This window comes from Athene cunicularia, assembly GCF_003259725.1.
Source record: "Athene cunicularia isolate RWA chromosome Z unlocalized genomic scaffold, athCun1 chrZ_part3, whole genome shotgun sequence".
NCBI classification, from domain to species: Eukaryota; Metazoa; Chordata; class Aves; order Strigiformes; family Strigidae; genus Athene; species Athene cunicularia.
In genome coordinates, this window is record NW_020799144.1 from 1,760,612 (window position 1) to 1,775,521 (window position 14,910).

Below are 14,910 nucleotides of genomic sequence, written 5' to 3' on the forward strand. Positions count from 1 at the left end.
CATTAGATAAATCTTGTAATCTTGTAGATGCCCATGTTTTTCTTGGAAGATGATTTCTTTTCAGTTTGCCTGTCTGTCTTACAGTTGGTGCCAAGATAGCATGACTTTTAGGAAACATGTTAGTAGAACTTGCAAGTGTACAAGGCACTGGCAGGCTCAATCAGTCACACAGATATGGAGGCATGAAGCTGTAGTGTGCACGTTTCATTCAGCAAGCAGTTGGGGCTTGTGAGCACAGCACCAGCTAGTTTTATGTTGTAAGAGACTTAATTCCTTGGCTCAATTGCAATTTCTCTGATATTAATAGCTTTTTAAAGGATTTTCTCCTTTTTCTGCATGAAGATGCACATACAGAAAATCTCTTCTTAGTATCCAGAATTTGCCCATACTGAAGATCCTCTCCAAGTGTTCTCATCAAATTTCAGGCAAAGCAAATGTAGGCCACTTTTAATACATGTAAAGTAAGACTCACTTATTCTCTGAGTTTCAAGGCCAAAATTAAGAGAATTTTTCAGTCCTGAGTGTCACGTTTCCAGGGTTGTGATAATCCTAATAAATGGTTCAACTCTTTTCTGTGCTGGCTTATCTCATCTGTCTGCAAGGGACGTGGGTAGTCCGTGGCAGTATAGTTTGGAGAAAGGACTGTGGCGCATGTGAAGAGGATTTCATTCCATCAGTGCCAATGGAGTGCCCTAGGAGATGGGGACTGGTCAGCCTGCTTTTGCCAAGCCTGGTTCATCTCAGAATGTGGGTTCATTCCCTAGGCCTGTGCACTTTCTCTGAAAGGACAGTCTGGAAGTATCCTAGTCGAGCTGCTGGTCACTCCAGTGTGATGGGATGGTAGAGTTAACCGTGCTTCACAGGTACCACTTCATCCTGGGGCTGTGATGATGCTAACTTAGTTAAGGACGGAGGAGCCTGATGCCATGTGTTGGCAGGCTGAGTGTGTACAATGAAAATTATTCCTGGTTCAGGAGAAGTTGGTTAGGGGAAGTACATTGTGGTTGATTTAAAAATGTTTAATTTTCCATGTTCTGTGTACAGTGTACAACATAATGAAACATGGTAGCAAGTGATGAGGAGAAGGCTGAGGTGCTTAATGCCTTCTTGGCCTCATTCTTTAATAACAAGATTAGTTGTATTGAGGGAATCCAGCCTCCACAGCCAGAATACAGAGACTAAGAGAACGACCCCCCTGCATTCCAGAAGACAGTCAGTGACCTGCTGCATCACACAGACACACACAAGTCTATGGGACCAGACGGGATACACCCGAGGGTGCTGAAGGAGCTGGCTGGGGTGCTTGCCAAGCCGCTTCTCATCATTTACTAGCAGTCCTGGATGACTGGGGAGGTCCCGACTGATTGGAAATTGGCCAATGTGACGCCCATCTATAAGAAGGGTCAGAAGGATGATCCGGGAAATTACAGGTCTGTCAGATTGACTTCAGTACCTGGGAAGCTGATGGAGCAGCTCATCCTGAGTACCATCAAACAACACATGCGGGACACCCAGATGATCAGGCCCAGTCATCATGGGTTTATGAAAGGCAGGTCCTGCCTGACAAACCTGATCTCCTTCTATGACAGGGCGACCTGCTGATTGGATGAGGGAAAGTCTGTGGATGTAATTTACCTTGACTTTAGCAAGGCCATTGACACCGTTTCCCACAGCATTCTTCCTGGCAAAAATGGCTGCTCAAGGCTTGGACAATCAAACGCTTCGATGGATAAAAAACTGTCAGGATGACCAGGCCCACATAGTTGTGGTGAATGGAGTTAAATCCAGTTGGCAACAAGTCATGAGTGGTATCCCCCAGGGCTGGGTTTTGGGGCCACTCCTGTTTAACATCTTTATTGATGATCTGGACAAGGGGATCGAGTGCACCCTCAGTCAGTTTGTAGATGACACCCAGTTGGGTGGGAGTGTTGATCTGCTCGAGGGTAGGGAGGCTCTGCAGAGAGACCTGGACAGGCTGGAGCCATGGGCTGAGCCCAACTGGGGGAGTTTCACTAAGGGCAAATGCCGGGGGCTGCCCTTGGGCCAGAACAACCCCCAGCAGCTCTACAGGCCTGGGGAGGAGTGGCTGGAGAGCTGCCAGTCAGAGAGGTACCTGGGGGTGCTGATTGACAGCCGGCTGAACAGGAGCCAGGAGTGTGCCCAGGGGGCCAAGAAGGCCAATGGCATCCTGGCTTGTGTCAGCAATAGAGTGGCCAGCAGGGACAGGGAAGGGATCTGACCCCTGTACTCGGCACTGGTGAGGCCGCCCCTCGATGACTGGGTTCAGTTTTGGGCCCCTCGCTCCAAAAAGTACGTTGAAGGACTCGAGCGTGTCCAGAGAAGGGCAACGGACCTGGTGCAGGGTCTGGAGCACAGGTCGTACGGGGAGCGGCTGAGGGAACTGGGGGGGTTTAGTCTGGAGAAGAGGAGGCTGAGGGGAGACCTCATCGCCCTCTACAGCTCCCTGAAAGGAGAGTGCAGAGAGCTGGGGATGAGCCTCTTTAGCCTAGTAATAAGCACCAGGACAAGAGGGAATGGCCTCAAGTTGCACCAGGGGAAGTTTAGACTAGATGTCAGGAAGCATTTTTTTACAGTGTTGTTAGTTGTTGGAATGGGCTGCCCAGTGAGGTGGTGGAGTCCCCATCCCTGGAGGTGTTTAAGAGTTGGGTCGACTTAGCAATTAAGAATCTGTTGTAGTTGGGAACTGTCAGTGTGAGGTGAACAGTTGTACTAGATGGGCTTCAAGGTCCTATCCAACCTAGATGATTCTGTGATAATGTTAACGTAAACATCTGGCAAAATTGTATTTAATTCAGAAACGATATTTACATGTTGCATCTTTTGGCAGATGGAGTGCCTCAAGAATTTCAAATTGGTGGAAGTGCTTATGAGCAGTAAGCAAGGTAAGTGGAGGAGTATTGGCCAAAGGCACATCTGTAACTTCTAGGGTTTTTTTTTTCCTTTTAACACAGTTACAGTTAATTTTTTACAATAAATGCCTTTACAAACAAAACTTCACCATCATGTTAAAATACTTAATGAGGATATTGGTTCTTTACAGTCTTGTGTTCCTGTGGGAATATGGTTCTCTTCTCTTTCTTCATCATCACATAAAGGTTTATTAGTGGTTTCTGGTGGGTATTGACACTTCAGCAAAGAACCCTGTTTTCCGAGCTGCCTTTAACTGACATAATTTTCTTAACTGCCTTAAGTCACTTAGTAACAACTAATTGTATAAGTTCAGTTGTCTCCCCTTCCCCTTCCGCTCTCCTAAACAAGAACAAATTTGAGTCCTGAGATAATACACACACATTCTCTGTACACTACAAAATATGGAAATACACAGTTCTAGCATTGCTCAGGAGGTTTCCGATCCTGCAGGGGCTGAGCTGTTGTTCTCCAAGTTCACATCCCTTTTTGCTTCATTATTTGTAAGGCTGCATGGTAAGTTAACTAAAGCCACTGAAGAGTCTGATGATGCCGTGGCCACACCCAAATAAATATCTTTGTAGTTGACATACTGGTCTGACACTTTGCTTTCTTTGTGACCATTATCAGTAAGTTGTTTTATAAGGTTATTGTAGCCTTGTGAATGTCTTACCTTACTGGTTGGTTTTGGGTACTCTCTTGTAAAGCATCATTAACAACCTTGCTGTAGCTGAAGTTGTTAAATAGTTTTAATACTTTAATAAAATTAAGAATTCCCTGTAGTTGTCAGGGAATGCAGTTTTAAAGTCTTGTCACCCAGCTTGTTGCCAAAGTACTGCTTGCATTTTGAGTGGCTTCAAACTGTTTCTGGCTTTTTTTTAAAGGAGGATGATATTTAAGAACTATAAACAAAATCAGAGTGTTCAAAGCACCTGTATGTTTTTTCTGTTGAATAATGAGTAGTTCAGCTCTGCCTGGTCCTTTATGTTAATGATAGTTGTACACAGAGCTGTGAATTTTCCCTATTTTTTGTATAGTTTTTAATTGACCCTGATAATAACTTACAATGCTTTCAAATACGATTAATGTTCTTTCTGTCTCTAGTTCAGCGCATGGTCTTGGACAATCAGGAACTGATTCTTAACAGACTCAAGGACATAAGAAAGGTAAATCTGAAAAAGAAACTTGATTCTTCTTTATATCAAGCAGGGAGTCTCCTTTCTTACAGAAGAAGTAATCAATCAGTTGCCCTCCCAGCTGGCTCATCTGTAGAGAAGCTAAGTGCTTGAACTGAATGTTGCTTCTGTTTGTGATATTCTCTAGACATAGAACTTGATTGCTAAGTTTAGAACTATCTGAGATTTTGTTTCACAGTTTTGCCAGATGTCACATAATTTACTTTTCTTTATTTTGGTAGACTTCAATACGTCAGATGAATCAAACAAGATTTTACATTGTGGAAAACAGTAAATCCATTGTACAAGTAAATTTATTTGTTGGTGGCCTTCCACCTCAGCTTTCCTCTGAAGAATACACAAATATTCTCAAGGATGAATTAGCTATCAAAAGTAAGTAAACAGGTGTATTTTGAGATATATTCACTCATACAGATTAAAATGTAGTAGCATCTATTGCTCCTTTTTATTTTTTCTTAATGTTTTCTGACCCTATTTGAAAAATCAGTCTGCCTTGTACTCTCTCAGGGGGCTTTTTTATTCACCATGTTCATGGTTGCACGAGAGATGTGACAACTCATTATGCACAGAGTTATTATTACATTACTTGAGTTATATGTAAGCACATCTTTTTTTTTTAGTGAAAAAGCATCACTTTTTGAAAGTGAACCATACATACCTTAAACCATTCAAATTATGGCAGTGTAGTGTAATTCCCTGTGCATGAATGTTCCATGGATTTATTAACCTCTGACATTTTTTGCATGGGCTGTCCGTGTAGTTCATGAGCTCTGTGCCTGGTCACAGAGAAGTATGAGTAGTGTGTGCACACATGTATGGACAAGCACTCAGTGAGAAGAATTTACTTTTCTTTTTTCAAAGAAGTATAATTGATTTTTCATAATACTCTTTCAACCAACTTGTTCTATAAACAGTGTCAGGAATGTGTCGTGTTTTTTGTTTCAGGAAATGAAGTATTTTTCCCAATTTTTAATTTAACTTCAAGAGGAATTAAACTTTAAATGCCAGAAAGTCACCTTCTATAAAAATCACTTTAGCTTTTCTAACTTGCGAAGTAAACTTAGGAGAGGGAAAGTGTTAGCTGGAGGTTCTCCCTATATTTGTATAACTTTTAATATTTATTTATATTATGTTTATGTAACTTTTAAAAATATTTTAAATATTTACTCAAAATGTTCCCAAGGTTTTATGTGTTTATATTTTTACCCTTTGCAGCAAATGTAGTGTCTGTGAGTCATGTTTATCAAGCACAAGGTAAGCATTAAGATTTTTAGTCTTGCAAATGATGTTTGTTTTCAAAGTTACAGCCTAATACCGGAGGCTCTAAGCTCAGAGTGTGTTAGTCTTATTACAGAAGCAAAAGCCCTTCATATAAAATGTTACACATTGTGTTTATGAAGAGCAATGGATTAGTGTTACCATATTAAAAAAAAATTTAAAGGTTGACTTCGTGCTTTGTGTACCAGAAAGTGATAATATTTCATCATAAAAATGTGTTTTGAAGTTGTACATCAACTGAGTAGTCTAACACCACAGAACTGTTAAAGACCCTTCAAGTGCTTCCTCTTTATTTTGACTTCTAAAATACTAAAATTTAGTACTGGTTTTGAACTTGATGGAATTGTTTCACGGTCACTGTCATCTACCACAGTGTTAAGTGGGAGTTTAGTGGCTGGAATTCTGAAGAAAATCAGTACACTTGTCTCTGCATTCATCCTTTGAGCTGTTGCTTTGCTTCTGCTATACAAAATTTATTTCAGCAAAGTCTGAGAACTGGAGCAACTGTGGCTCTGTGCAGCTGTAGTGCAGTGGTCAGGTGGAGATCTGCATTTAGTAAAACTTAAAAGTGTGGAATTTATCTTTAGTACATTTAGGTGTCCATATCTGAGATGTTTCACATCCTTTGGCAGGCTTAACTTTATATCACTGCTAAATGAATCTTTCCATAGTGTCCTTTTGAAGACTGATGTGTGTTTCCTTTGTGTATTTGCTGTATCCACATGGCTAGTTAATACTGACTTTTCATAAGGAAAATGATAAAGCTTTCTGATGTGCCTTCTCCTTTTTTCATATTTGTCAATGGAGACTAGTTGGCTTTGTGATACTCTTCTCTTGTCACGGCTTCATTTAACCTAGTTTACCTGCGTGTGTTTTTTTAGATATTTCTGCTTCTGTGTGGTTTTTGTGGTTTTTTACTTTCTGAGCATCTTTTGTTTCTGTTAACTTTCTGACTCTCACTTTTGATTGCAGCCAGGTTGTGCTGCCAGATGCATCTCATATGCTGCGCATTACATGCTTTGATCTTGTCTTGCCCAGTTTGCCTCCTCACTAAGTATCTTAACTTTAAACTAACTTGTCAGTATTTTCCTTTTTTTTTTTATTTTATTTTGCCTTCCCTTCCTCCGCACTTCCCCATACAGGATCAAAGTCAACATAAAGATCATCAGTTGATTCTCAAACTACATCTTTGCTCATAATAATTCTTACTGAGATACTGTCAATGAATGGAACTACTGGATTTTTAATAGTGAGATACAAAATGAAACCTGATACCTTTATCACTTTTGCATGATGAGAATGGCCTCCTAGTTCTGATAAAGAGTATGGAAATAGGCCATACTTCTGAAGCCAAAAGGAAGCTTTTAAATATGCATCAGTTTTGTGCTGCAGTTCTTCTTAAATCTTCTCCTCCTTAAACTGCTTTGCTTTAACAAAAATCTGGGATGTGTGCGGGAGTATGAAGGAAAGCTTAAAAAACAAAACAGCCTAATTCACTGATAGCCAACAACCACAATTGTTGCAGAGCAGCTTTTACCTAATAATGTAATGACTAAACTCAGTAAACTTTTTCATAATATGATGATACTGATTTCCTAATAATAATAGAAAATATAAAACAATAGTTCTGATGACTCTTTACAGGTGCTGTTGTACTTGAAATTTCATGCTTTTCTGAAGCTGAAAGAATATATATGCTAGTTAAAGATACAACTGTCAATGACAAGCCTCTGAATGCTGTGGTGATTCCTGAAGTTAGGGTAAGAAATGGGTTTGAATTTAAAATATGTCTTTAAAAGAAAAAACAACTACCTTAGGACTCTCTCTGCTGGAAGTCTTATGAAAATGGACATTTCCTAAATGAAAATACATTTTACTCAAAGGAGCCATACAATGAGTTTCTGTCAGTAGTATGATTAAAAAAAAAAAAGTATTTGAGAGCCTGTACTTCATGTATATGTTATACTTCTGTGAGTGAAGTCACTTGTCCTGCTGAGTTGTCAGGAATAGCTATACAACTATACAACTGCATAACTATACAACTGTAAAGGGGGAGAAAAACATTTTTTTTTTCCTTTTATTTCTTTCAATGATCAAAAACTTATGTGGGGTTTTAATTTTAGCTGGCACATCTTAAAAAGCTTACAACAACGTTTTTGGGGGGACGAAATGTGTTTCCTCACTAACCGTGAGATAAAATACTACGCTAGTCTTCATATTTACAGCATCTTCATTTCCCTCATTCTATAGCAGAGGATGTTTGACCTTGTTTAAATGCTGCATTGTAGATTGCAGAGGAAAACGGTCTTTTGAAAGACTTAGCATAAGAGTCCTTTCACAAATTCAGGCTTGATTGTGGTTTATTAGTTTTTATGGTTACGAATGACTTTCATATGAATCAGTTGGTTTAATAATAAGTTTTGTGTTAAAGCTTCCTGAGCAAAGTGATTTTTAACCCAGATGATGTAGGTTCTGTCCAAAAGAGCGTGTAGACATGGTTACCTTCTGCTGAGCTGTTATGTATCTTGCAGTTACTGTCTTTCTGGAGTTGCATTATGGCAAGTGAAGTGAAGGTCTTGGTTTGACTTCTTAGAACTTCACACAAGGTTGAAAACTTAAAAAAATACCTAATTAGTGGGAACTGTAAAAATCTTTAGATTGGAGGGTCTCAAGTTCAGTAGCCATAGTTGCATACTTACATGCCTACTTTCACCATTTAGAGTCCTATGCTTGTCAAAGTTTCCTGAAGGTAAAATTATTTTTTTATATATGAACAAATACTAGTGGCAGTGCTTACATGAAACTGGCAAGATTAAAAACTATCCCCCCTCCAAAAAAAAATTAGTCTGTTGTTCTTATGCATGCATCAGCATTATGTTTTTGTGAAATCATTAGAAACGAAGGTCCCCCCCTTGTCCAAACTAGGTTTCAGAGTTTCTGTTATCAGAAGGAGAACTCAGCATGAAGATATGACTACTTTTGGATGCTTTTTTTGGAAAGTTTTTAGGCAAATGCATTATGAGCCCTGATTTGGTGCATGATATGTGAAGTTGGACATACTCCACTCTATTGATTATGTGTGTGTGTCTGGTTTTCTGACACTAGATATGTTTGAAGTGAACTTCTTGATGCCCAGAAAATACAGATAATGCTTTCTGTTACCCAATGCAAGATTTTTTTAGAAACTTCAGGGGATCTCTTTGGATGATTTTCTACTATGTGAGGAGGAGAGAGAGGCTGTGCATATGCACATATATTTTGTTTCCATTTCCATATGTATTGTTTATATTTGATCATCTCAGTGAAATGAGCCAAGAGTTAATCTAAATAATAGGGTAAATGAATGAGTGATTGTTGACTCTTTTTTGGGTAGCAGTTGGGACTAGATGACTTCTTGAGGTACTTTCCAACATCGATTTTCCTTTTATCATATGATACTATTAGCCTTTGTTTATACTTTGTATATGTGACCATTTAAATACAGCACCAGGAAATACTTATACAGGAACTGAGCACAACATTAAATTTATGCTCTGTGTGACATTCCTCTTGTGGGTGAAATACAAAGAAATTGAAAATGAAGGGCTAGTGTATAGTCTCAGAAGAATGGGTGATAAAGGCCACAGTGTTTTGGTTAATGAACAATTTTTCTAAATTGCAACTTAAATAAAACAACCCTTCTTAAAAGTCGATAATAGCACAGATGTAAATTGGTGTTTAGCAGGTTTCTAGTCCTTCATTTTTCTGAGGTGAGATTTGCTTACTTTGTGTCTGATATACCTTCTAAGGAGGAGGCCCAGTTCTTGTCTGGTATTGTCAAGTCTGCCAGCAATTCATCCTCTTACTATCACTACTAAAAAGTTTGTATGAAGAATCAATTTTCATTGACTGTTTATTAGAAAGTCAAACAATTAGTATCATCAGATATGATAATCTGTTCTGCAGTTTCATGATCTCAGATCTTTAAGAATTTAATCAAATAAATTTTCATTCAATATTCAAATAAATTAAAATATTCTCTTCCTTGTAGTGTGGAAAAAAAAAAACAACAAAAAAACAAAAAAAAACAGTCTTACAAAGCTGTTTAGCTGCTGTCTGTAAGGACCTGCAGGGGCAGGTTGGTATCACTCTTTGGTTTTTGTCAAGGTGAAAGACACTGCAGACCTGAATCTTTGAATAGAAAGCTAATTTACCAGAACTCCTTTTGCACTATAGAAAAGAGTGAAATCAGCAGAGCTGTTTGAGGCCACAAAAACGTGGCAAGTTTTTGTGGCTTTATCAATAATGCCACTTAGCAGTGGAGTACCCTATGACAAACTGTATTTAGGTTATGTACTTAGGAGTAGTAGAAAAAGATGTGGGAGTTTCCCAAATGGGTGAAACTTTCAGTTTCATTCATTCCACTAATTCCTTACACAAACATGTCCAATTTAAAAGCATGATAATTTAATAACCCTTTTAGCCAAAACACCACGAAAGGTTACTTTTCACCCTTCTTCCACTGCCGCAATTCTCCAGAAAGTAAAGAAAATCTTGAGCTTGTGTATTGCTGACCCAGATGCTGCTCTGGTTGTGTTGAGACACCTTACACGCCATTTCTGATCAGATGCAGTGATTTTTTTTCTGGCCAGTGTGAAGGAAGTTTATGCTTGGGGCATCATGAATCCTTGCACATGGTAGATGCTGCAGACAGCCTGCTTACAGATCTTGAGTTTTACCTGTCACTTAGAGATATTTACAGTTACTGGAGACAGCCCATCACCCTTAGGAGATGCACCATGGTTGTCATGCTGGCAGGCCTGTGGCACAGAACGCCCTGTTCTGCTTTGTCGTGAGATGTGATTGCACAGTACACTCAACAGAAAGGGGATTAGCGTAGATAATAAATATTTTGTCCCAGCCTGAAGCCACGTTGTGCTATTCCTGACAAATTAAGCAATTCACAGTGACTGTTAGAGTGTCTAAATCACACAGCCTCCTTCAGCTGTGTCTGAGAAACAAGCAATAAATTCCTTCCTGAACACCAGCCAACACAAAACCCCTCTGCAGATTTCACTCCTCAAGCAGAGCACTGAAGCCAGGGCTAAAGGGGGAAGGGAGTCCTCAGGCTGTGAGTCACACATCCTCTTCTGCTCAGAAACAAACTCATTTGTACATCCCCACTGGGACTTTATTAAGGTATTAAAAAAAATTCTGCAGCATAAGAGTACTACCCTTGTGGCCATCTGTAATTGTAACGGAGCATGTACTTTTCAGAAGGCAGTGCAGTGGGCCTGCTCTGCTGTGCAAACTGTCATAGAGTTTTTAACCCTGACTGAAAAATAACTGCTTTCTTAGAAGCTGGCCTTTATCTAGGGGTTAGCTGTGTTTCTCACTCCTTTAAGTTTAATGAAGAATGAGTACGGGAAGCAAGTTAACTAAGCCCTTTCTAGAATACTTCTGTTTATTCTACATAGGTTCGTTTAGTCCTTAATAGGTATAGTTAGGGATTTACATTAGAAGATATTTGAACAAAGATGGTTTTGAGGGATAGGACTGCTCAGTTTACACTACATACAGATATTTTTTTAGCTCTAGTCGTTCTCCACAGTGGCTTGTGAGTCCTAGTAGCATGCAGGGTGTTTCACCTTTTTTTTTTTTTTGGTACGATATTGACAGTCAGAAAGTTTAGGTGGCAGTTTTGTAAATACATATTTATGTTTATATACATAGTACCTATTTGTAAAACTGTAAATACATATTTGCAACACTATATATTTACTTGGGTAAGATTTCAGAGGACTTTCCAAAACACAGCTGTGTTTTTGAATGCCTTGGAGCTTACCATGTCTCAAAAATCCTTGCAATTCCCTGAAGTTCCTTGTGAATTACTTTAGTTACTTGGTTTTAAACCCAGTGCATTAGAACTTCCCTGTAGAAGCAAGTAATATAAAACATGTGTTCAACATGTCACTTCTAAATGTCTAAAACTAGTATTTTTAGAAACTGATTTCCTGAAGAAGAGAAAGTAATCAGATGTTCTCATCCACATTCAAGTAAGGGTTGACTTGAATGTTAGACTGGTTTCTTTCCTCACATTATTTTTTGAAAAAAATTCTGTTTACTTTGAGCTTTGGAACTTAATATTTTTTCTTTCTATTTTCCCTTTACCCACCTTTTTTAAAACCCCACAAGTTTCTGGGCATTGAACCAAGCCTGAGGTTTCAGATAGCCTGTATTCAGAAAGTTGAAATGACTGGAGATGAAATCTAGGTAGTAAAAAAGCTTTGAAGAGGAAGAAATGGGAGAAGTGGTCAGGTGGGAAGGTAGGGCAGACTAGAAGCTGGAACAAGCAGTTTAGGAAGGGAACAGTTTGCTCTGTTACCTCATGGGATGTAGCATTTCCCTTCAGGGCTGCTCTGCCTTTCGTTGCTTGTGGGATTTTTGGAAGGACCATTCATAATGGACTATGGCAGATAATGGTGTGGGAACTGATGGAGTAATGAGAAGAGCTTTACTTCTAGAAAAGCCAGAGCTCTGTTTACTATTTTTATTAATGCCTATGATGGCTCAAGGGGAGGAAATCCACTTCTCTCATTGGGATGTGTGGATCCTTGAGCTGTTGACCTTACAACTCAAGAAATCCTTCCTTTTTGTGACAATGGCATGCATTGTTTTCCTTAGACTTCCTAGCTGTCTACAAATATCCTTTCCACGTGCTTAACAGAAATAAATGTATTACCCTTGGGTGTTGGGAACACTTTGAATAAAGCCTGGATGCAGAGGTGAGAGGTGTTTTGACCTAGGAGTCATCACAGTATAGCGTGAAGGTGGTTCCTCTGGAGAAAGCTGTGTGGACAGCTTTGCAGCCTCTGTCTCACCAACCCAGTAGCTTTACCAGCACTGAAGCCTTTCTAGTGAAACAAAATTGTGAGTCTCTTCTGGCACTTTGTCAGCCAAAATAGCTTTCGTTTGGCTAATTTTTCTAAACAAATGTATGTGGTAGAATCTAAAGGATGAGGAAGGAAGGGGCAAGAGGAGAACTGTGTGCCTCTCCACTAACCTTACCTGCTTAGTGTTCCTCTTCCTGGTGTGTTTTCTGTTTGTGTCTGCAAGTCACGCTGGATGGCAGAGGGAATTTCTCATGCAGGCAATGCACAGAGGAGCAGCATTTTTATGTCTTTGCAGGTATCTTGACACATCTGGCAGGGTGTGACTTGCAGAGGACTAGCACCCAACTCTTTTAGGAAAGCAAAATTTGAGCAAATCTCAAATAATGGGAAGTCCCAAACGTTCCTTTGTTCTTAAGCATCCCATTCAGCTCACAGGTGGTCTGGGATGTCTCAACATCAGACTCCAGTTTGCTTCCCCACAGAGTTACTCATTAATTTATACTGATTTCTCCATTTCTCACCCTTAGTTCATGCTCTCTGGTGGTTGGTTGATTATAGTCAGCAGCCAGCAGATGCTCTGGGTGCTGTCTCCTCTTCTCTGTAGCTGTTGGTATCCCTCTGCATGTTTGCATGCTGCAGTCATGCTGCTGCCTGACCGCCCCCTGAATCATTCTTGTCTAAATTGACTTATATTTAGCACTGTTGTTCTGTTCCCTGAATCCATCCTGTCAGCTGCGTGACAAACTGCTGTTCCCTGAATGCTGTCCAATTTGTAAATACAAATTACCACAATTTAGGGACTGTAGCAAACGTTTCTGTTTTGAAGCACACTTGTTGAAATGCCCAACAGACTTTTCTGACACATACCTGCCCCACAGCTCTGTGGCTGGACAGACAAAGGGTGTGCTGGCATTTTTCCGATCTTTCTATAACTGTTTTCACATTGTTTTACAGAATGATTTATGGGCTGGCTGGCTGAAAACCAGTCCCAAGTGGGTACTTCTCATAGCTGGAAGTTTTGACCTCTGGTGAGGCTGCAGGTACTGTTCAATGCAGTCCATGGAGTATCCCAGAAAATCCTTCTGCCGTGTGCAGTGGCTTCCTTTGGAGTGGTTTCTGGATGTGTACTGAGTTCCCCCGCAGCATGGCCATGCTTTGAGAGCCCTTTCAGCAGCAGCTTCAGTAGGTGTAAGGATCATAAGGATCATAAAATACTGGCACCAAATGCTTCTGGTAAAAAAAGACACTTTCAGCCTCTTATTTCATGGGACAAAACATTTCAAAAAGAGGGGATGAAACACCCCCTCAAGTTTTGTCCTTATATCAACACATATTCTAGATGACCACAAAACTTAAGTGTTTGAGTTGTTTCTGAGAGAAGTTCTCTCTTTGCAAAGAAAGTGTTTGGATTATACATGATTCTGGAAAGTACCTTATCCTTCACACTATTCTTTGACATAGACTCTTTACTGAAAATGTGTAGGAAGGGCTACTTACAGTGCCTTTGTTTTTAACATTAGACTCAACACTGTAGTTGGAATAGGTTAAGGAAACTTAAGTTACCAGAAAAACAAGATCAGCAGCTTGCCTGGACATCTGAATCTTTTTATTTATCTAATCTGGATTTTTCTACTAAGCATCAAGGAAGCATCAGGAAATACTTCTGAGATGCAGTAGTAATTTTCCTGCCTATTCATGGTTTTGGCTAATCCTTTTTCTTATCTTCTTTCAGGATTCCAAGATACCACAGAACTGCTGCCCACTTCTTGTATTTGTGAATCCAAAAAGTGGTGGTCTAAAAGGTCGGGATCTGCTGTACAGTTTTAGAAAGCTCCTAAACCCACATCAGGTCTTTGAACTTACCAATGGTGGCCCACTGCCTGGGTGAGTCATCATATTTTTTTATTTATGTTCTTTTGTTATTTTTTGAAAGGGTGGGGCAGATTCAGTTGTTATGAAGATGTAAATTGCTTCTGTTCTGTGCTTGAAGACCAGAGCAGTGGATCATTCCTTCTGACGGGTTCTCTCTGAAGACAGATTGAAACTTTGAGGTTTTCTAAAGAAAAGAGAATAGAGTAGTTTCTGTTATATATCCTTGTGTCAAGTCTAATAGAGTCCAGTCCTGGAACAGTCATATGCACTTTACAATAACACAGATTTAATAATTATTAAAAATAAAAATATTTTATAAATGAATGGGAGTGGAAAGAGAAGTGTCATATTTCCTGATGAGGCTTGGTTTTACTTTTATTTCCTCTGATGTTTCATGGGAACTAACAGGAAAGTATAATAAAATTTTCTGTCTTGACTCTTGAAACTTGGCTACAATTGCAGAATTAACAGGGCCTGCCTGATCACAGCTGCAGCATTTCTAAATACAAGGAACAGAACATAATGTGCTTGTAGGGAGGCAGGAACCCATTACTTGATTTAATCAACGCTACTTAGTTACCAGCTTCATAAAATTGAAAGTGTTGTTTGTAGGGACTCTGAGTAGTCTCATTCCTTCAGCACTGCTTTAACAAAGAACAGTCCTGACAAGCTCTTCAAAACAGATGCTTTCATGGGAGAAATGCAGCTTATGCGGGAGGCAAGAAAAACAAGCTGCACAAACTTAAGTTTTTTGTCAGAACTGT

At 39.6% G+C, this 14,910-nt stretch overlaps 1 protein-coding gene across 1 annotated transcript in view; it reads left to right on the forward strand.

Annotated features, from left to right (window-relative positions):
* DGKQ (diacylglycerol kinase theta) overlaps nucleotides 1–14,910 on the forward strand; it is a 103,421-nt gene that overhangs the window by 64,705 nt on the left and 23,806 nt on the right. Inside the window, exons 12-17 of the mRNA XM_026866487.1 lie at nucleotides 2,849–2,903; nucleotides 4,033–4,094; nucleotides 4,346–4,496; nucleotides 5,340–5,378; nucleotides 7,047–7,162; nucleotides 14,007–14,158. Coding sequence (XP_026722288.1) covers nucleotides 2,849–2,903; nucleotides 4,033–4,094; nucleotides 4,346–4,496; nucleotides 5,340–5,378; nucleotides 7,047–7,162; nucleotides 14,007–14,158 — 575 coding nt within the window. The remainder of the gene's footprint in view (nucleotides 1–2,848; nucleotides 2,904–4,032; nucleotides 4,095–4,345; nucleotides 4,497–5,339; nucleotides 5,379–7,046; nucleotides 7,163–14,006; nucleotides 14,159–14,910) is intronic.